This window comes from Musca domestica, unplaced genomic scaffold (assembly GCF_030504385.1).
Source record: "Musca domestica strain aabys unplaced genomic scaffold, Musca_domestica.polishedcontigs.V.1.1 39, whole genome shotgun sequence".
NCBI lineage: Eukaryota > Metazoa > Arthropoda > Insecta > Diptera > Muscidae > Musca > Musca domestica.
Window position 1 is genome coordinate 2,910,970 of NW_026712326.1, and position 22,566 is coordinate 2,933,535.

At 35.4% G+C, this 22,566-nt stretch overlaps 1 protein-coding gene across 3 annotated transcripts; it reads right to left on the bottom strand.

Moving 5' to 3' along the window:
- Positions 1 to 1,473: 1,473 nt before the first annotated feature.
- LOC101890184 (phagocyte signaling-impaired protein) lies at positions 1,474 to 21,715 on the bottom strand. Of its 3 annotated transcripts, none has more exons than XM_005178156.4 (11): positions 21,562 to 21,715; positions 20,696 to 20,918; positions 16,601 to 16,825; positions 12,207 to 12,400; positions 11,847 to 12,145; positions 11,636 to 11,780; positions 5,186 to 5,458; positions 4,921 to 5,116; positions 3,709 to 4,853; positions 2,366 to 2,558; positions 1,474 to 2,140 (listed from the first exon to the last, which is right to left on the bottom strand). In XM_005178156.4, the coding sequence occupies exons 2-11, from the start codon at positions 20,751 to 20,753 to the stop codon at positions 1,956 to 1,958; spliced, it is 2,913 nt and encodes a 970-aa protein (XP_005178213.1). In that variant the 5' UTR covers positions 20,754 to 20,918; positions 21,562 to 21,715; the 3' UTR covers positions 1,474 to 1,955. The 3 variants fall into 3 exon arrangements, with proteins under 3 accessions (XP_005178213.1, XP_005178212.1, XP_058982462.1); XM_005178155.4 differs by having other exon boundaries at positions 21,243 to 21,706; XM_059126479.1 differs by having other exon boundaries at positions 20,696 to 21,706.
- Between the last annotated feature and the right edge of the window lie 851 nt (positions 21,716 to 22,566).

A 22,566-nucleotide genomic window follows, 5' to 3' on the forward strand; every position in this document is an offset into this window, starting at 1 on the left:
GGATGTGTGAAATTTGAAGAGGGTTGGATGATCTTTTCGCTTTCTTTGCGCGTTTTGTTTTTCAAAATCTTGAGTCCTATGTGGGGGAGGTACCAGAAGGAATGGTCCGATCTGTACCATCTTTATAACAGATCTTGTGTTGATGGATATATTGAGATGTACCAAGGCTGAATGGAATCGGATGGTAATTCATAGATAATCAAAATGTTGACCCTTTGTGGGAGAGGTACCAGAAGGGGTGGACCGATATATCCCATCTTCACGCCAGACCTTAGGTTAATAAAAATATTGTGAAGTGTGTAATTGTAGAGAAGCGGGTGCTTATCTCGGATTTTATGATGGATTTTTTATTCAAAACTTTGAATCTTTGTGGGGGAGGTACCAGAAGGAATTGTTCGATCTCTACCATAATTTTAAGAGTTCTTGTGTTAATTGAAATATTAAAATTTACAAAGTCCGAATGGAATCTTCGAAATTTTAATTTCGAGTTTTGTAAGGGTCAATGATATTCAAAATGTTGATCCTTTGTGGGGGAGGTACCAGAAGGAGTGGACCGATATATTCCATCATCACACTAGACTTTGGGTTAATAAAAATATTGTGATGTGTGTAATTTGAAGAGAACCGGATGCTTATTTCGGATTTTATGATCTTTTTTGTTATTCAAAACTTTGACCATTTTTGTAACAGATCTTGTGTTGATTGAAATATTTAAATTGACCAAGTTTGAATGGAATCGGATGTTAATTTCCCTTTTTATGATCTTCATGGATACTCAAAATTTTGAACCTTTGTGGGGGAGGTACCGTAAGGGGTGACCCTATATTGCCCATCTTCACACCAAACCTTAGGTTAATAAAAATGTTGTAATGTGTGTAGTTTGAAGACAATCGGACACTTACATCACATTTTATAGGAGTCATAATTACTCAAAAACTTGACCCTTTATGGGGGAGGTACTGGATGGAGTGGACCGATATTGTCCATTTTCACACCTGACCTAGCACTAATGCAAATATTAGGAAGTTGGAGCAAAATCGGATTATCCTTTTTTTTTCTGTGCAGTAAATTTTTTTCTTTGAAAATGTTGACAACTTGTGGGGGAGGTACCGGAAGGAGTGGACCAATATTGCGCATCTCCGAACTCGATCTAAGTTTGATAATTCTATTACGATAAACCAAGTTTGGATCAAATCGGATACTCCTTTCGAGAGTTATTGTGCGCACCCGGCCAGCAGGACAGACAGACAGCTATGTCCTGGGATCTGAGAGAATGTATTAGTCTCCAAAGGAGTTGCTAACTCCTTCATTACGACACTTTGTGTATAAATAAATATTTCAAATGTATTGAATTAATATTAAAAGTATTTTGTCTTTTTTATTGAATTAGCCAAAAATTTAAAATATATTTTTCTTTCTTGTTGTTCATTAGTTTATTATTGATGGTTATATTGATTTATAAAACACTTTAAATTTTGTTTTTTTTTTGTTTTTGTAAACCATGATATTATTTCGACTATTCTTCATGATTTTCTATTTGCACAATTATGTCTTTATCGGTTTGAATACAAATATAATTAAATTAGAAAAAAGGTGAATTTGCACAGCAAAAATTTCTTGTTTTATTTTCTTGTTCTCTTTATAAGTATATATGAATGGATATTGATTGTAGAAGTTTTTTTCCTTGATGTTTTAAAAATGATTATTATTATTATTATTTCACAATAACAGCTCAAGTTGGTAAATTGTCAGTTAGCATATTGGTACGTACCCTCCTCATACCGAGGGAAATAAACGTTATACGTTTAACACACGCACACACACATTAGTTGTGTTGTGAATAAAGTAATATTATGACGGTGAATTATTTAGATTAGACCAAACTAGCTTTAAAGGCGCTTAAGCTAACAGTACACACATGTACATGCTCTGACTGACTAAACTGACACAGCCATTTACTTGCTAACCATGCGTATTTTGTCCTTTAGCAGATTTCTTAGTTCGGTTATCATAAAATCGTGTGATTCCTTGAATGTCGATGCAACATCACCAATAAGTATTGCCTCCGTTTCGGGTTTCAATGACATATCGGCCATAAAAGAATTTAAATTACGTGGCAGTGCAGGAGTATTCCAATTAACTGAAAATATTGAAACAAAAATATTTTAGAATTTACCAATGGAGATTAAAGGGCTGTAACTTCAATTGAATGTCGATACGACAGTGAATGCGAAAGAAAAACACAATTCCAAATAGGTATATTAAATTTATAAATTCACAAAAAAAAATCGAAAAAATTGGAATATGTTCTTTTCTTTTGAATCCAATTTCGTATCGACATATAGTAACCGGCACTTATACATACGTAAACATTTATCACAACGTTGGAATTCAATTTTCAATTGGCGCATCAACTCTAGAGTCAGTTGACAGCGTTCCTTTTCATTCATTATTTGTTCTGTGCCGTCGGCATTGGGTTTCCTTTTCTGTTTGGTTTTCATGGAAACCTGTAGCTTCTCATAGATGGCTTGCAGCACAAAGGCATAGAGGGATATCATCTGGAAGAATTCAATAACATTTTAATTGCAGTAAAGAACAAGTAAAACAGCTCTAAGTTCGGCCTGGCCGAACTTTGAATACTCCCCAACATTTGGAACGAATTTGGCAATTAAAAAAATAAATAAATAAATAAAATTCGTTAAGAATTCTGTTAAAATCTTAAAAATATTGAATGCATAGACAACTTTATTCAACAATATTCAAATGCGAAACTTAAAAAAATCGGTAAAAAATGTAGCTAAAATCATCAAAATACCGAATATCGGGAGAAGCCGTTATATGGGGCCATATGAAGACGTGGACCTGCACAGACAATTTTCTGTCATAGGCTGTGGTATCCATTACGAACTTTAAATACCAAATTTGAAACAATTCCGGCGAATAATGTCGCTAAAATCATCAAAATACCAAATATCGGGAATTACCATTATATGGGGACCATACGAAGATGTGGACCTGCACGGACAATTTTATGCCATAGGCTGTGGTATCCATTACGAACTTTTAATACCAAATTTGAAACAATTCCGGTAAATAATGTGGGTAAAATCATCAAAATACCGAATATAGGGAGGTACCATTATATGGGGGCTATACGAAGACGTGGACCTGCACAGATAATTTTCTGTCATAGGCTGTAGTATCCATTTCGAACTTCAAATACCAAATTTGAAACAATTCCGGTAAATAATGTCGCTAAAATCATCAAAATACCGAATATCGGGTGGTGCCATTATATGAGAGCTATACGAAGGCGGGGAGTAGCACGGACAATTTTCTGTCATAGGCTGTGGTATCCATTGCGAACTTCAAATACCAAATTTGAAACTATTCTGGTGAATAATGTCGCTTAAATCACCAAAATATTGAAAACAAGGAGGTTCCATTATATGGGGGCTATACCAAAACGTGGAACTACATGTCCCATTTTTAATACCAAAAGTCCTGCAGACATAATATACATTTGAGTAAAATTTTATTAACCTACTTCAATTCGTTCGGAAGTTAGAGTGATTTCCACAGACGGACGGACATCGCTAAATCGACATAGAATTTTATGCTGATCAAGAATATATATATATATATATATATATAATATGGTGGAGGGCATAAAAACAAAAAAGAAAAACGTATGAAATCTCAACTCACCTCCAAACAAGCACCAACTTTACTCTGCCATTCACGCCTTCGCCACAGACCATCTGTGGTGGCGGCATTACTTTCCTTAATAATGGCATCAATGCAATTTACCACTTCTACCGCATTGTCGGATACCACTTTGCATTGCAGCGGTAAGTTGTTATTGCCCACATACATTTCTATGACCAATTGTGCTAAATCACTAAAGAATTTCTCATAGGGCATTTGTAAAAGTAAATGCAAACGTGTTGGTAATAAATCGACTAGGAAACGATTTGGCAAGGGGTTCAAATCATCGGCCGCCCGCAGACGTTTGAATAACTCCAGCCAAGAATCACGCAAGGATTCAATAATGGCAGTATCTTTGGCACCACCGGGCAGAGCATCTTTCAGTTCCTGTAAGTTGGGACCGGCTGCTGCTGCTGCTCGACAATATTTGACACTCAGATTGGGATGGAATAGATCAACGAACGAGGCCACCAAACGTAACATCAATGAGCGTATGTGCAATATTTCCACTTCTTGCTTAAACGATTCGTTGCGTTCGCGTTCGGTGTCAACCAAATGCACTGGATCCCAACGTATCATGGCAGTTAAATCACGATTATCCCTCAGCTCATTCCATGATATACGATCTTCGGCCGGATCTATGGACATTATCATATAGGTATTGAGATTTTGTTGGACATTGCCATACAGTATAACCAAATCGCTAAGTTGGGCCTCCACAGAGATTGCCACATAATGAAAACTATTGGTTAGGCGCTCCTTGAAATTCATAAACTCTTCCAATTTGGAGAAAGTACAAAAACGATATGTCAACGCTATATATTCGAGACGTTCTTTATAGCTGTTCGTAAAGAATTTCAATGTTGTATCATATACCGAACGGGCCATAGAAAAACGTCCGGCCAAAATCATGGGGTTACAGTGTACATAACCCATTGAGTCCAGTTGTATTTGTTTGATTTCCAAATATTCATACATTTCCTGGGCACCCAGAAGACAGCCCAACATATGGAAAATCTTGAGACTTAACAATTTAACGTGGAAGTTACTGGTACGGTTGCGCAACACATATTGCAATAGGCATAGACCCTCAAATATACGATCGGATTTTTGTTCATGTTGACTTATGTCGTACATAACATTAGCTGAAAATGATAAGTATTTGAAAATGTTTTAAAATGTAATTTTACGAAAAAAAGGCAAATAACTAACCTGCCAATAGAGCATATGGATCCGAGGGACCCATATCTGTGGGTAGTAAATCTTTGCCAAAATTACTAAGGCCATGTTCATAATGCAATTTCAATGATGTATAAAAGGCCAGACGGTGTTCAATATCTAAATCCAAATGGGAACCACAAATACGGGATACTTGCAAGGCGCAAATGTGTTTTTGCATTGATTCTTTCTGTAATGCAAAGAAAAAAAATTATGAAAAGATAATCTAGCCTCACTATGTCCCACAAAAAATACTTACATCTTTTGGTAAATTTGTAGAGCTAATACCACTTTCCGCCAACAATTTATTGGCCAGCTGTTTTCTATCTTCCAAAGATATGGCCGGCAAGAACAAGGAGATATCGTGTGTACAGCATGGTTTATCACTAAACAAACGGAAATAGTTAACAACCAAATCACAGAATTCTCCCATAAAAGTGTTGGCATCTAAATTATGTTGTCGCAAACGTTGGTGCAATTCGAGGCGTGCCAAATAAGGACCTCTGACCTTTTTCGTTGATGTTTCAATTATCTGGAAAACAAATGTTTAATATTAAATGGTTAATGAGGATGAGGAAAACGAAACATCAAGGAAAATAAAATAAATCCCACACTGGAAGACATATGTGAAACAAGTCGTATATAGTTCCACGGAAGCTCCGTGTAACTTCGGTCCATTGTGCTCATCACAGGAAAAATAAGTAGTAGTAGTAGCGAAAGAGAAGGAAGTGGTTGTTGGTTGAGTCCTCGACTAATATATGTGTGGATATGGCGTTCTATGATGTTGTGGTATTATGTGTTGGTGGTTGGCAACTGGGAAAAAAACCACTGATTCTGGGGAGGAGATAAGCCTCGACGGTCTGGTGACAGACACATCAATCGGTAGATCAATCAAATTGAAGCCCCCTCGAGCTAATTCATTGCCCTTCTGATTCTTCGAGTCGAGTTTCTTTGCCATGCGTCTCCTATGGTCTCCACCTCAAATGTTCTGAAGTAAGGAATGTACCGTCCTCTTCACGCACAACAATGAAGAGAAGAAGGTTCACGGAAGAATCATTCAGAGACTAACAAATCTTCGTTGTTTAGCCTCTTTGCCACCCTCTCCGGCGTTCACTTCGGCCACCGGTTACAGACCTCACACTTGGTGTGGGCCAAAAGGAAACCACTAAATCTCAATATTCAAGAAAAGCGATTGGAAGAAGTTCTCACAGACCTTTTACCTGATCACCATTATGTAGCTGTCATCGACCAAGCTAGTCCGGAAGGCAAAATATGCGACATTCGGCGGCTTCTTATCCCAAAAGCCTATGGAAAATAGCCTTCCTAGAAAGAGATGGCCTTCCTTGTGGTAGGAGATCCTGGGAGAATGCAGTTTGGCAACGGCAACCTGTTTAAAATAAGATATTCTACTGTGAAAACGAAAAGTCTTTAGACTCCGGTCTTTGTGGTCTTTGGAGTAGGGGAACTGTCCGATGTGTCATTGAAGAATATACGAAGAAAGTATTGTCGGCGTGGGATGAGTTAGAACTTTATGCAAAACTTTCGGACTTAGTTCTGGTTCAAAAATGCGGCCAAAACCACATATCTTGTGAAGTAAGCTATAAAGTTAAGTTGGACTACCCTTAATATGAACGTGAATCCTACAAGCTCGGTAACGACTTTAGTATGTTCCAGGCGGAAATCATGGCGGTCAAAAAAGTCAGAGACTTATTGGCCACGATGAACAACGATTACTGTAGAATCTGTCATGATGAGGAAAAATATTTTGGCTGCAGACCTTGGACATTCCAACAGGACTCAGCACGCCAAGAATGGTTACAAAATGAGGTCTTCGCTTCATTTCCAGCGCACAATGACCACCAAAATCTCCGGATACCAATCCATTGGACTAGTAGTAGTAGTAGTAGTAGAGTATTTTTTATTTAAACATTTCAAATTCGTTACAGTGTATGTAATATTAAATTAAACTTTTATGTAATATTAAATAAAAAATTAGATATATAATATCGATAAGACAATAGCCTATGGCTGTCTGTCTGTAGCTTATGTTGTAATTTTTTTTTTTTTTTTTTTTTTTTTTTTATTTTTTATTTTATTATTATTATTATTTTTTAAGACATTGTTTGAAAATACAAATTGGGATTTAAAAGTTAAATTCAGATAATAGCTGATTTCTATATTGTGTACAAATTTTTATAAAACTTGCGACATATTTCCAATTTACAATATATCCATTTAAAATATTTATAAGGTCATCTTCCTTAAGCAGTGTCTTTTTGAAGAACATAATTCTAAATTCTTTAAATATGGGGCAGTTACAAAGAAAATGTTGAAGATTTTCAGCTTCCATCAAGTTGCATAAGGAGCAGAGTGGGTTCCTATTTGCATCTATATTATTGAGATTAAGTTTGATAATATCGCTTCTGGCTTTGAATATCCACATTTTCTCCTCTGACGTTAACAGCGAGTTGATGTAAGTTTGACCTACTGATGGGTCTAGCTTCGAGTAAATTCGGGTCGTTTGATTGGCTCTATTTATGGCATCGCACCAATATTTGTAATCTAATGTCTTTAGGAGGTGATCTTTTTTTTCCACAACTTCGCTTTTGGTACTATTTAAATTAAATGGTTCGATATTGTTTTGCATTAAGAGTGCACGAATATGCTTTGCCCAGTAAATGTCTTTTTGCAGAACTATTTTCGCCAGTTTGTGAGGTAATCGGTCGCTATTGTAATCAAATATGGCTCGAATGATATAATCCAAATGGGTTTTCAAGGAGAGGATATGGCTATGTTCCATGTCGGTTTCTAATCTTAATATGTATGTTGGTGTGAAATTTGGGAGTTTTAATATTTTCTTCCAGAAGTAAATTTCTAATTTGTCTACGTCCTCAAAATTTGTATATCCCCATATTTGCGCGCCATATTGTTGGATTGATCTGCAAACTGCTGAGAACAGTTTCCATTTTGACGTAATTGATACATCGGGCTTATTCAAAAAGGATTTCCATGTAGAGTTTATACAGTTTTTGGATGAGTTATTTCTTGCCAAAATGTGGTTTTTGAAAGAGAGCTTTGGTGTTAGTAACATCCCAAGATAGGTAAATTCCGAAGTAATTGTAATTGGTTCATTTTTGTAGAGCCATTTTTCATTTTGCGAGATTTTTCCACCTTTTCTTAATACCATTATTTTTGACTTTTCCAAGTTGACAGTAACATTCCATATACTACAATACTCTTCTAATTTATCTATCATTTTTTGTAGTACCTTCACGTCATTTGCCAGGATTACTATATCATCTGCATAAAGCAAAATTCTTATATTTAGGTCATCAATCTCGATACCGCCGCCGATGAACTCATGTAAATCGTCTAGGTATAGGGCAAATAGCAATGGGGACAGTAAACATCCTTGTTTTACTCCTGCTGACGTCGAAAATTTATCGGAGAGATCATGTCCTGTCCATACCATAAAGTTTGTATCATTATATACATTTTCTATAAATCTTATTACCTTTGTTGACACACCAAGGATATTTAATTTATATAGCATAGATTTTCTGCAAACATTGTCGAATGCCGCTTTAAAATCTACGAAGAACGCATATGTTTTCTTATCTTCATGCCAGTTGATATGGACCATCGAAGTGAGACTGAATATATTATCATTCGTCGAGTAGTATTTTCTAAAACCGGACTGATATTCATTGATCTTTTTGTGTTTTTCCGCCCAATTGTACAACCTTTCCGTAATAATTCCCATCATAATTTTTGGCAAGCAGTTCATAAAAGAGATCCCTCGATAGTTCTGAGCTTGTGTAGTGTCTCCCTTTTTAAATATAGGGTAGATTATGCTGGTAGAAAATGTCGAGTCAACGTTTCCAGAGTTGAAAACTTTGTTGCATGAATTTACGATTTCCTGTAGCAATTGTTCTGGAGCATTTTTGTAGAACTCGTATGGAATACGATCTTCTCCTGGAGCTTTATTTACTTTACATTTTCTTAAGACGTTCTTTAGCTCTGTCATTGAAATAGGCTTGTCCAAATCATCATCTATGAAAAAGTTTGGAGCGTACTGGATATCTGGTGATGTTTGCGGTGGGTTGAGCAATTTTTCAAAATGCCGTTTGAAGTCGTTTGGTTCGACGAATATTCCTCTTTGATTATTTGTATCATTTCGGATTTCCTTAGCTATTTTCCACCAATCTTTGCTATCTTTGACATTATCAAGTTTTCTTTCTAAACTGCTGAAATATTGCAGTTTAGCCAATCGGCATGCATCTTTATATATACGATTACTTTCTAGGTATTTGCGTTTGTTCTCTATTGTAGAGTCTTTCCGGAATCTGTTAAGTTTCTTCATGGAAGTTTTTCTAGCATTGTAGCATCTTGTATTGAACCATTTTTCATTTTTCGCAAAATTAGGTGTTTTTTTGAAGAAGATTTTTGATGCATCTTTAATAAGATTCGTTACATCTGAAAAGGTAAAAGTACCTTGATTACCACTTATTTCGATGAGTTCCAATACTTTATTCTGATAATCTGATGCTTTATTTGCATTCCACTTTAGCTTTGGCAGAAGTGTATTTAAGGTTTCTTTTTCGTTTTGTAGTTTGATATTTAATGATAATATTATTGGCATATGGTCAGACCAGGTTTTATTTTCGATTCGAAATTCATCAACGTTTGAAAGAAGATTATGGGAGACTGCGCATATGTCATTCACTGACGCTCCAACTGTGCTCACAAATGTAAATTCTCCACATTCATCCCCTTTAGTCATGCCATTTGTTATCAGCAAACCATGATCATAGCAAAAGTCGATGAAATTCTTTCCTCTGGTATTTATTTCGACATCCTTGGATTTTCTTTCCTCCAAACCCGCATAAAAAGTTGATTTTTGGTCTTCCTCAATTTCGATCTGCATATTGCCAATTCTTATATTTAAGTCACCAATTACTATTGGATTTTCTATATAATTCTCCTTCAGGAATAAGTCCAATTTTTGAAAATCTTCATTCCAGGTTGCTGACCTCATATATAGTGGTATTAGATGAAAACTATTTTGGTTGATTTTGAATTTGACGTAATTTATGCCAAATCTGCATTCAAAGCTGTATTTTAAACCAATATTTTTTAAGGTTTTTTTTACCCCAACAACACTACCTCCTATTCCTCTTCCAAATCTGCTATTTCTTGTTGCCGGATACCAAGTCGTACAAAAGTCACCAAAGTACTTTTTAAAAAAAACTATTTTATCTTGACAGATATGTGTCTCACAAAGGGCAATAATATCAAAATCGGCTAGATATTTGAAAAAATCTGGATATAATGTTTTATTTTCAAGTCCATGAATGTTGTACGAAATTATTTTTAGATTATGTTCTTCTGTGATGGGTTTGATTTTACATATATTTCGTTCAATTAGTTTTTTTGGATGACATTTTTTAGTAAATGCATATAATCTATATTTAAATCCGCTAGTTTATTACCATAGAGTTCTTTGAGTACCGTTTCGGCTTTATTACTTCCCGACATCAGTTCGTGGTTTTTTGAAAAATGTAGCCATTTATTTCCAATTTTGAGGGAATCATTTCTAACAAATATTTTATGCGTTTTATCAGTCTGAAGTATGGCTGATTTTATTTGCAAGAGAACTTTGCGATCTTGTTGTCTTTCTTCGCTCAAATCTCTCTCTATTATTATGGTAGACCCTGTTAAATTTTTGGTATTTTTAAATATTTTATGTACCATTTCCTCCGTCTGCATTTCAGCTACAACTCCAATTTTTCCATTGTTTGAATATAAAGTTCTTGCCATTTTAATTTTCAAATCATTAAGTTTCAAAACGTTTATACAGACATTTTCAACAGAATTTTTCGGTGAGCCTTGTTTCTTAATGCCTTTGAATATAACATTTTTGCGTTTACTCTGGTCAACTAGACGTCTTAAATTTTCATTGTCTCTTTCGCGTTCTGCTTTTAGCTTGTTGATTTCAGATCGTAATATTTCATTTTCATTTTTCAGATCTTCACATTTCTTATCGATTTCTGCGACGTTAGTTTTAATATCCTCAAAATCGCTCTTTGTAGCTAGATTTTTGAGTTTTTCATCCATAATACCTTCCATTGACTTTTGCATCATATTCATTAAATCTGAAACCTGTATATTTCCCACCAGTTTTTTCGACATTGGACTATTGTGTCTGGAGTATTTTGAAAAGCAAGGTTGGCACTAAAAAATACCATCCATCCATCCATCACCTTAAACAAGCGCTTCGCCGGGAATGTGCCAAAATACCGCAGAGCAACATTCGGGCAGCGTGTGACGGTTTTACTGGCCGTATTTCCATAATTCGTGCCAAAGGCGACCAATTCGAACAAATCTGAACTTATTCTAAAATTTGATCCTTTTTTTAGACATTTTAAAAAATTGTTAAAAAATGCAAAAATTATGGCGTTTGACTTTGTTGCTGTTTTTTATCTCACCCTGTATATTAATCTATATAGAACTTCAATGGTTATTGATCGAATACTTCCTACGATAATCATCATAAAATATTTCAATTTGTTTGCAAGCTTGGGTACGCTGTGGCTTACTTCCAAAACTTTCATGATGCGGTGGGTAAACAAGGACGTATTTGTTCTTAAAGACACCAACATTGACTTGTAACATAATGTCGATATTATTCACTAAACATATTAAATACCTCTGTTAGAAAATCTCGGCATTCTTCAAGGGGCTTCATAGATTCTGCTTTATCTGTGCCTTCGTCCGAGTTTTCTGATTTTTGTAGGTCATACAACTCAAAACAGGTGCCTATGTAATCCTTATAATAATCCCAACGATCATGGCTAAAATTAAATTGAGAAAATAACTTTAAAATAGAATCAATTAAAAAACCATTCATCCGAACTTACTCTTCTTTCAATAGTTTCTTCAACAGCTCATTACATTCCGACCACATTTTCAGCGATTTCAACAGATTAATTTTCAAATATATCGGTGCACCAGGATAGACTTTTTCACACACCGGGCCGTTGAGAAATTCCAAAGCTCCTTTATAGTTTTCTTGCAATTGTAAAATATGCAAATATAAGAATGCCTCTTGTTCCGATTCTAATTTATTCTCTTGTATCATTTTGTCGACCATACGCTGAGCCAACGATAGGTATATCTTTCGTTTAGCCGGGTTGGTTCGTTCGGGACCACGAATACCCTGTGACGAGGAAAGGTACTTATTATTATTAGCTCATATATTAGGTTAACATAACAACAACCTGTAGCACCACACTCATGACGGCCCAAAAATAATAGGCATTTTTGGGTTGAGCTTTGTACATTTGTAGGGCAACCGATTGCTGTGATTTGAAATCCTCCATGCGCACATGCGAAATGAAAAGATGTGCCAAGAGTTCTTCGTTGTTGGGTGATTGTTTGACCGCATAATTGTAGATTTCCACAATTTTGTCCACTAAAAAGAAGGAGGAAGAAATTTTGAAATGATTAGTTGCTATTCTTTAAAAAAATTTAAACAATAAAATAGTGTCTTTACTCTTTTAAGTGTTAATGCTAAATGCAATCATTTGTATGCAATGTTTTTTTTTTATATCAAACATAGTGTTTAATGGTCTCAGCATAAATTATAGCTGTATCATCATTTTTGATTGACACACAGTGGGACTTGGCTATTTGATATATTAAATAGAGGAATAGTAGAGAAATTTATATATGTCACATCAATTTAGACCACGGACTTGTTTTTGAATGATCACAAGATTAAAAATGTTTTAAAATTTGTTCAAAAACTAACTTTCGAAATCTAACCTAAACATGTTGTGGAAATTATTAGAAGGAGACATTTTGTAAGACAGGCTTATGGGAGAACAAATTATACACGATATGTTCATATTCTCCGACACAGAACCAGCAATTACTTTTCAGCTTCCCAGAAGATAAAAGTGGATAAAAATGACTTGGCGCGTATCACAAAATCTATTTATCTTTTTGCTTCTTCTTTCCTTTACTATTAAGCAAAAAATAAAAATAGAATTTCTTAAAGAAGTTTCACGTGTTTGTAAAAGCAAAAATTAAATATTTAACAAAAAAGGGGTAACAGAGCAAAATGTTGTTATTTTAATAGGTTCTTGATGAACAATGTAATTTCTTCTCCATGCCTAAACAACCTTTTTATAATATAACAAGTTAAATAGTATTGGCCAATTCGTATCTAACCTAAGACTGATATAAATATTACAACGTGACAGATTTAGATTATATCGACTACTTCCTGTAATTTATATGAGATATGTGCCATTCCATTATTGTGAAATATTTAAAGGAAACCGAACATTTATATGATTTCATTTCTAAATCATAAATTCCAATTAATTACATATTCATATCAGATTTCTGGCTAATTGGCATATTTAGATATGGCAAGTTGTAAGGAATCGCCGACTTGTTGCGCAATTAAGACAGATATAAGTATTGGAAAATGTGACCCTATGTGGGTGAGGTACCCACTTATTGGATGCTTATATTGCTTTCTTTGAGCCTTTTGTCCTTCAAAAACTTGAACCCTATGTGGGGGAGGTATCAGAAGAAATGGTGCGATCTCTACCATCTTTATAACAAATCTTGTATTGATGGAAATCTTGAGATGTATGATAGATAGACTTACTAAAAGGAATCGGACGTTATTTTCGCGTTTTATCAGCTTCATGGATACTCAAAATGTTGACAAATTGTGGGGGAATTACCAGAAGGAGCGAACCAATATATCCCATCTTCACACCAGACCTTGGGATAATTCCATATTCAGGGTTATTTGAGAAGGAGGCCAAACTTCGTAGAAGAATATCCACATTGAATATTTTGTTAAAATCTATACAATATGAAAGATCAATTTGGCAAGAAACAAGCCGAAATCGCCACATCCTCCGTTGGCTCAGCTGTCGGCTTTGGTGGTGCCGTACTTCACTGAATGGAATAAATGTGTTCTTTGACTTCAGTTGTTTGTAATTTATGCTATTAATATGCAATAAATTTAATTGACCAAAATATTGTGATGTGTGTAAATTGAAGAGAATTGTATGCTTATTTCGGATTTTATGATCGTTTTGGTTATTCTAATTTTTAAACCTTTGTGGGGGAGGTACCGTAAGGAATGGTCCGATCTCTATCATCTTTATAACTGATCTTGTGTTGATGGATATATTAAGATTTGCCAAATGTGGAAGGAATCGTGTATTAATTTCGTGTTTTATAAGCTTCATAACTATTCAAAAATTTGACCCGTTGTGAGGGTGGTACAAGAAGGAGTTGTCAGATATATTCCATCTTTACCCCTGCTTGGAATAATAAAAATATTGTGATGTGTGTATTTTGAAGACAATCGGACACTTACATCACATTTTATAAGAGTTTTAATTATTCCAAACCTTGACCTTTTGTGGGGGAGTTACTTCATGGTGTGAACCGATATTGTCCATTTTCGCACCTGACCTAGCACTGATGCAAATATTAGAATATAAAAAGTTGGAGCAAATTCGGGTTATCCCTTCTCTTTCTGTGCAGTATTTTTTTTTTTTTTTTTTGAAAATGTTGGCATTTTTTGGGGGAGTTACCAGAAAGAGTGGACTTGTACTTTTTTATGCAGCAGGGAAGTGCTCTCATCGCCAATTGTAGAAGAGAAAAAATGAGTCTTGGTTCCCGCGCAGAAATGTTTGAATTTGATGTCCTCCCTTTGGACCTAGACTTTTTTACTTTCATATTAAGCTGTCTTTGTTCTTCGGCATCTCATGGCTCAGTTTGTAACTCCACGTTGAAAAAATAAGTGACCTATATGGATTGAGTCCATAGTGTTACTGGATTTAGATGAGTAGGGTCAGCTGGGCAAATAAAAAAGAGCTGCAGCGTGTCAAGTGAGCTTGTGCTACACGCTGGGCAGGTGTTATATGCACTCCAATCGATTCGGGCTGATATGGGGATTTATTTCAAGTACATATAATGGAATTTACTAAGGCCGGTAAAAGGTATATGGTATATTAAGACGACTGCGCTATCCTGATCTCAGTGGCTTCAAAACTACACTGGTTTGTCGAGGCAGCTGTCGAGTTTCAGCTGCGATGGTTGGCAGATCATCTCCGAGGATGGTATGCACTCCCTTTTTCTCTATTCTAACTTTCTTTATAGACCTATGTACCTTTCTCAAGATCATGATGGCATTTCCTCACATGTCTGGGTGGAGGTTGCTTATACAACAGGTGTTGATTAACATGGCTATGTTAACACCCAAGTGTTGCATCGACAGTATGTGACCCAAAAGGGCCATCTTGAGGAAATTAACCGCGTTACTGATCATCACATGACATTGATTCGTTCGTTCCAGTTCATCTGTCCCCTTGTTTTCAATCATATTACAAGGACCTGGAACCCAGTAAAGCTCAATCCCTGTGTTCTGTAGGAACTATAATCTATTCTCTTTGTATATATTTTTATCCAATGGCATTAGACTACGGCTCAACTCTGGCCAACAGTGTTAATGCAGAAATATCGAACGTTTCGGAATTTTTGTCTTTCCTCTTCGTTTAGAACCCCCCTGAAAAATGTTCTACGAATTTCCGTATAGAGCTGTCACTAATACATCCATTATTGAAATACAACATAGATCTATTACCTTTTTTTGTCAGTTTGGCATAGATAGCTTTCAAATTTTAAAAACTAACTTTGTACTTTATTGGAGTCCTATTGGCCGACTGCACATTGAACTCACATAGGAAAGTATTTTCCTCTATTCATGTAAATCGGCCACTGATTATCTCTAATGAGGTGCCATTCTAGTCTACCCCTAAATATTGTTGACCAATGACACTATAACAGAGCTCAACTGTTGCAGGAATATGAAACACTCCCAAATGGTTTTCCTTCGTCTTAGTTGGAAAGTCGATAAAATCTGCGTCTGAACATTTATCGTTGGTAAAAAAAAATCAGTTCACTGAGTGTATAAAAACTTATCTTCGAAGAGAAGTCTGTATTATTTCCAAAATTCTCTGGTACATAAGCTTTTTGGATACCGTGAATGGGTGCAGATCTCAAGACGATCAACTTTTGCACGCAAAAAGTGTTTGACAGATACAGAGATGCCTTCAAGATGTGCGAAATAAGCTACCTTGATGCTTGTTATAGCATTAATAATATAATACTTTTTGGTAGCCCTGGGAATATGAATGGTTTGACAGTTTCTCATGCTTTGGAGATGCAGATTTTGTTGGCATCACTTATTTTTTCCATAACACAATTAATTTGAAATTTGAATCATATCGTAAGTATTCCATATAAAATAATACAAACATTTTTTTAACATAATAGGCTACCACGGATGAGATCAATACTGACTGCGACTCTTTCTTAAGATATAAAAATTGATATTAAATGCATTAAAAAATAATAATAAAAACAATTTGCATTCATTACAACTGTCCCACTGTACATATAGCCAGACAACAGCTGCACCACCGTTTTGACGATTTGAAATATGTCATTTAGCGAAACAAACGACGCCTTCAATTTGATACAATTTGTAGGCAATTTTGTTTCGTTTGGCTTTTCTTCAAGTATCTTTCGAATATAAGTATGCATAGCTTTTTTAGATTAATTAACCTTAACGTACATTGCTCCAATTCCTTATAGCAAAATGACAGCACTTGCAGTGTGGCATCGTTCACCGGCTTTTCATCGGCGACTGCCTGCAGATACCCATGACTCTCTTCATAGCGTCCCAGACGTAATAGCGCCAGACCTTTAAGTGCTTTGGCGCATAATAGATTTGGATGTTTCTTTAAGACTTTTTCGGATTCTTGTAGTGCTTTGCGATTGTTGCCAACCTCCAAGTTATCTAAAAATAAACAAAAAAAAAAACGAAAGAAGAGGTAAATATTTTTGATAAATTATGTGTATGTGGTTAAAGATAGCATAATTTTTTGTTATTATTGTTGTTGTTAGGTTGTGAATGAATGATTTAGTAGTGTATGTGGTCTACAACTAATTAGTTGATATATAATCGTAATGAATTTGAATATTTAGAAAAGTCATGGCATATAAATGAAAATAATTTTTCAGGAAAGATGCCTAAATCTATTCGTTCTTTACTAATATTCAGCAGATGAAGTGGGAATTGTAGTTTTCTCCATTTGTAGTGTTTATTTATATACCATTCCAAAGCGTAATCTAAAGACAGATGAACAAGTAATATAGTATCAGTCGGTTTTGCCGACAGATTTATACCCCCAGCCTTGAATTATGATTATTCAAACTGTTGACCCTTTATGCGGGAGGTTCCGAAGCAGTTGGCCAATATTGACAAATTCGTATCTGACAAGACTGATAAAAATATTACAACGTGTCAGATTTGGGCTATATCGACTACTTGCTATACTTTATAGAAGATATGTGAAAATTTTTGGAAAATGTGGAAATATGCGTGAGGGTAACAGATATAGCGGGCCGAAGTATTTCATTTTCATACTTCATTTATATCTACTTTTATGCGAAATCATAAATTCCAAATTTCTGGTTAAGAGAAATATTTAGCTATAGCAAGTTGTAAAGAATCGTCGACTTGTTTCGCAAGTTATGACAGATATAAGTATTGGCAAGTATATTTGGATGTGTGAAATTTGCGGAGAATTAGATACTTACTACGCTTTCTTTGAGCGTTTTGTTCTTCAAAAATCTTGAACCCTATATAGCGTAGGTACCAGAAGAAATGCTCCGATCCGTACCATCTTTATAAGAGATCTTGTGTTGATAGAAATATTGAGAAGTACCAAGTCAAAACGGAATCCCATATTAATTTCGCGTTTTATGAGCTTCATGGATGCTCAAAGGGTTGACACTTTGTGGGGGAGGTACCAGAAGGTGTGGACCGATGTATCCCAAGTTCACACCAGACCTTGGGTTAACAAAAATATTGCGATGAGTGTAATTTGAAGAGATCCGGTTGCTTATTTATTTTATGACCGTTTTGCTTATTCAAAACTTTCACCCTTTGCGGGAGAGGTACAAGTATTTACCATACTTATAACAGATCTTGCGTTGATGGAAATATTGAGATGTGCCAAGTTTGAATGGAACCGGATGCTAATTTCGTGTTTTATGAGCTTCATGAACATTCAAAATTTTTGACCCTTTGTGTGGGTGGTACCAGAAGGAATTGACCGATTTATTCCATCTTCACATCGGAGCTTGAGTAAATAAAAATATTATGATGTGTGTAATTTGAAGACAATCGGACGGACACTTACATCACATTTTATAAGAGTCATAATTATTACAAATTTTGACCCTTTGTGGGGGAGTGGACCGATATTGTCCATTTTCGCACCTGACCTAGCACTGAAGCAAATATTAGGATTTACAAAGTTGGAGCAAAATCGGATTATCCTTTCTCTTTCTGTGCAGTAAATTATTTTCTTTGAAAATGTTGACATTTTGTGTGGGAGGTACCAGAAGAAGTGGACCGATATTGCCCATCTCAGAAATCGATCTAAGTTTGATAATAATATCAGAATATAGTAAGTTTGGATCAAATCGGATACTTCCTTCGAGAGTTATTGTGCGCATAAGCCAGATAGACAGGCGGATGGAAGGACATCACAAGCTCGACTCCAAATGTCCTGAAACGGATTTAGTCCAGAGACCTTGAGCCTACAGCGTTATTTCGATGAGGCACGTTTTGGCCGTATCAAATGATATATGCCCTCTCTAGCCATATGGCTGAGAGTATAAAAATCGAATTGAGTGCAGACCATCCTTTTGATAGGCCGGTATATGGAACGATGTTTTCCGAGTAAATAGTTGTCTGATAATGAATAGGCACATCCAACGTCTTATCTTATTTTGAGATACACTAAAACCGTTATACTCTTTTGAGTTGGGTGTAAGAAAGTTCTTCAAGATCTGGTAAGAGTTGTAAAAGAGATCCTCTAGGCTAACAGGCCTATCATGCAAGACTTAATAGTTTTAACACTTGCGCGATCATAGAATCAATATATATGACCCTAAAAGATCAACCGACCGACAATCGCAGCAGAGTAACGAAAGCTGCCTCGAAAAAACATTTTATTTTTCTCGCAACTGCGATCAGGATGGTGCAGCTGCTCCAAATCGTATCATCCCCGATTTGATAGCAGGGCGAAGAATATTTGCCCGACATCTGTTACATGCTGAACCTCTTTAGTTACCCAGCAAACCCAATCATCTAACTTCATCGTCGCTATGGATTCTACCCATACAGGTTGCCGTTTTTTATACCCTACACCACATAGTTGTAAGGGTATTAGTCTTTGTATATTTGTTTGTAACATGTAGAAGGAAGCGAGGTAGACCCATAGTTAATTTTGAGGATCTTCAAAGATTAATTTTCTGAGTTGATTTATGCATGTCCGTAAGTTCGTCCGTCCGTCTGTACATGTATTCTTGTAAACAAAATGCAGGTCGCATTTATTATCCGATTGAGATGAAATTTTTAAAACAATTTTTATGCCCAAGAAGAACCCTATTGAAATTGGTGATAATCGGATCATATTTATAGCTCCTACATATTTCGGGTTCATATATAGCTCCCACATATTGCGGGTTAATTGTACTCCAAATGGCCAGTATAAGTCCAAATGAACTAAATTTTGGCACATCCAACCGAATTCAGTCTAAAAGCAAGTACATAGAATTCGGAGAAAATCGGTGCATATATATGCAGCTCCCATATATATGTTTCTAGCGATTTGGTGTTTAAAGTCCCTCACATTCGCAATATGCACTTCACAACAATGATATTTGGTACCAGATATCAGATACAGCCCAAAAAAACCACCGCCAAATTTTCTCAAGATCGGTTCAGATCTGAATATAGCTTCTATATATATCTTCAAACGATTTCTGGTTAATTGTGCACCAACATCGGTCCAAAAGTCCTGAATTTTGGTACATCCGACCGAATTCAGTCAAGAAGCAAGTACATCGAATTCGGAGAAGACCGGTTCAGATATAGCTATAGCTCCCATATACATATATGTTTGATTTGGTGTTGGTGTTTATGACAACAATATTATTTAATACCAGATATCTTATAGAGCTCGGAAATACCTTTTCGATATTCTATGGAGATCGGCTAAGATTTGGATATAGCTTAATCCGATTTCAGGTTTATTGTGCAAATAATGGCTAATATCAGTCCAAATGGAGTGAATTTCGGAGCCGAGTCCGATATATATTTTTTAATATAATCCTTCTCAAAGTGATATCATGCACTCTATAGCAATATTAATTGGTATGAAATATTAAAATGTCTCCGTCAAATATTGTGAAAATTGATTCAGAATTGGATATGACTTCCATATATTAGTTCCCTCTGAAACCAAACTATAACAGTTCTAAAGCCAAATGTTGATAGGTGGTATGATATACTTCAAATAACTTATTTTGTTACGGGAGCTCTACTAAATATGCATAGTGGTGTAGGGTATCATATAGTCGGTCCCGCCCGACTTTTGACTTTCCTTACAGTTTTATACATAGAATTGAAGCGGGGCAGATTAGAGATACATCGAATGAGCTGGTAGAAAGACAATATATAGTTATGGAATCCATAGACAACAAATTGCACGAATCTTTACGTAATCTAAGTCGGTGCCTTAGACTACTCATAAAACTTAATGAAAGATGAAAAATGTCAATAAATGATATTTTTCCGATTTCATCAACTTACCATAAATGGGTCGCAAACGCCTCTCGAACACAGCTGGATCTTGCACGTGTTGTGTCATTACTCGAACTTTTTTTCTATTTCACTACAATTGAAATTTTAAACTATTCACACCTTTTCTTTTTGTTAGCTACTATTTTTGTGGACAGCCAAGATTTTTTGTTGTTATTTTCTTCTTTTTTTATACGAATTGCTTTCGTTTTCTTTTGGCGCTCTGTCTGTTAACCTGTAAAGCAATGATCTCTAACATTATCTCGACACAAACACCCGCACTCACATTAGTATTTTTAAACTTTCGGGAATTTTTAAAATACCACACACTGTGCCGGTTTTTGTGGGTGGTTGGTTGATTGGTCGGTCGGTCGGTCTCGGTTGGGTAATGGGCAAAGGAGTAAATTTTTTCACTTGCACTATGCATTCACTTGAGAGATATTTTAAGCCAATTGGCAAATAAATGCAGGTGTTATTCAGAAACTAAGTTGTAAAAAAATCTTCTTTATTTATCTACACATTTTTTTGGGGATGGGGGGGAGAACATATTTATACATACATATGTATATCTAATATATATGTATCATTTCATTTTTGCACACACGGTTCTATTTTGTTAATTATAGATTATTTTCTATGCCAGAATAAGTAAACGATGGACAAAAGCAATGATCATCAGCACGCATCGCATTGAAGGTGTTCTAATTTATTTTCTTGACGGGGTTCACTTTTAATGAGCAAGCTGGCGCGGTGTAAAGTGCGTGTGTTGCCGCTTCAATCACGTTTCATCTCGTTTCAGTCACGTTGGTATTCTTTTTTTGCTTCAAATTTATTTCTTCACTTGAAATCCTACAACCGGACCGTATTTCTATTATCACCTTAATTTTAACTATCTTCTGTATTGGCCGAAGTGCATTTCACATTTATAAAATTAAAATAATTTTAAAGATTTCTAATTAAATTTTCACAAATATTATTTTGCGGATAGAAGTGCCTCTATAGTCGGCAAATAAAGAATGACGGCAAAAGCAGAACAAGAGTAAATGTCATATCAAAATGTCCAATTATCAATGACAATACATGAGATAATCTGCCATTTACACAAGACAAGAATTGCCTTCAAACAGAGTTGCATTTAAATGCCACACACATATTAAGGTGGGAAGACATTTCTTCGTAAAAGAACAAAAAATGGGTTATAAATTATGCATCGAAATTGAAGAAGTATAAATTATGTCCGTTGTTATTTTACGAAGAAGGCAGTCGATGACTTAAACCAGCCAAAATAGATTTTTTTTATATATTTTCACCTTTTTAAATTATGCCTCGAAATTGACCTAAGACAACTGAAAATTCTCCTGCCAGTCGGGTGGCTTATTCGTAAAAGAAGAAAAGAAGGGGCTTTGTTTTATCAAGTATAAATTATGGACCAAAATTAAACTACGTCAACCTAAAACTTTTTTGCTCTTTGCGTCAAAAAGCATTTTATGTGTTCCAACACTTATATATTTTAAATTTTTGTAAACAAAAGATATCAATCACACTGGCGGAAAAAGCAATAATGAAAAACAAATTGCTCAGATCAGAATGTCCTGCATAAATGCGAGAGGCAAGTTCAGTAGAAACGATAAAAATTGTCGCAAGTAAACTCGCCTAGTCTACAGGGTGAGATGAAAAAAACTGCAACCAACGTCAGACTGCTGTCATTTCTAAGCCACTCGTCCAGTGTCAGCTCATTATATTGTTTACAAGCGCACAAAAGCATTTTGGTGAGAATTTTCCAGAAAAAAAAGATATTCCTGATGGAATTCAAGCGTGATAGTTTATTTTCTTTATATTTGGCTGGAAAACCACAAGTGGCTGTCATTAGGACAATCCAGCAT

Excerpts from the sequence above, each read along its gene's own strand:
- LOC101890184 (XM_005178156.4), bottom strand. The coding sequence starts at position 20,753 with ATGACACAACACGTGCAAGATCCAGCTGTGTTCGAGAGGCGTTTGCGA. Across the intron at positions 12,146-12,206 it reads TCATGAGTGTGGTGCTACAG|GGTATTCGTGGTCCCGAACG; the intron begins GTTGTTGTTATG and ends TCCTCGTCACAG. Across the intron at positions 5,117-5,185 it reads CTACAAATTTACCAAAAGAT|AAAGAATCAATGCAAAAACA; the intron begins GTAAGTATTTTT and ends TTTGCATTACAG.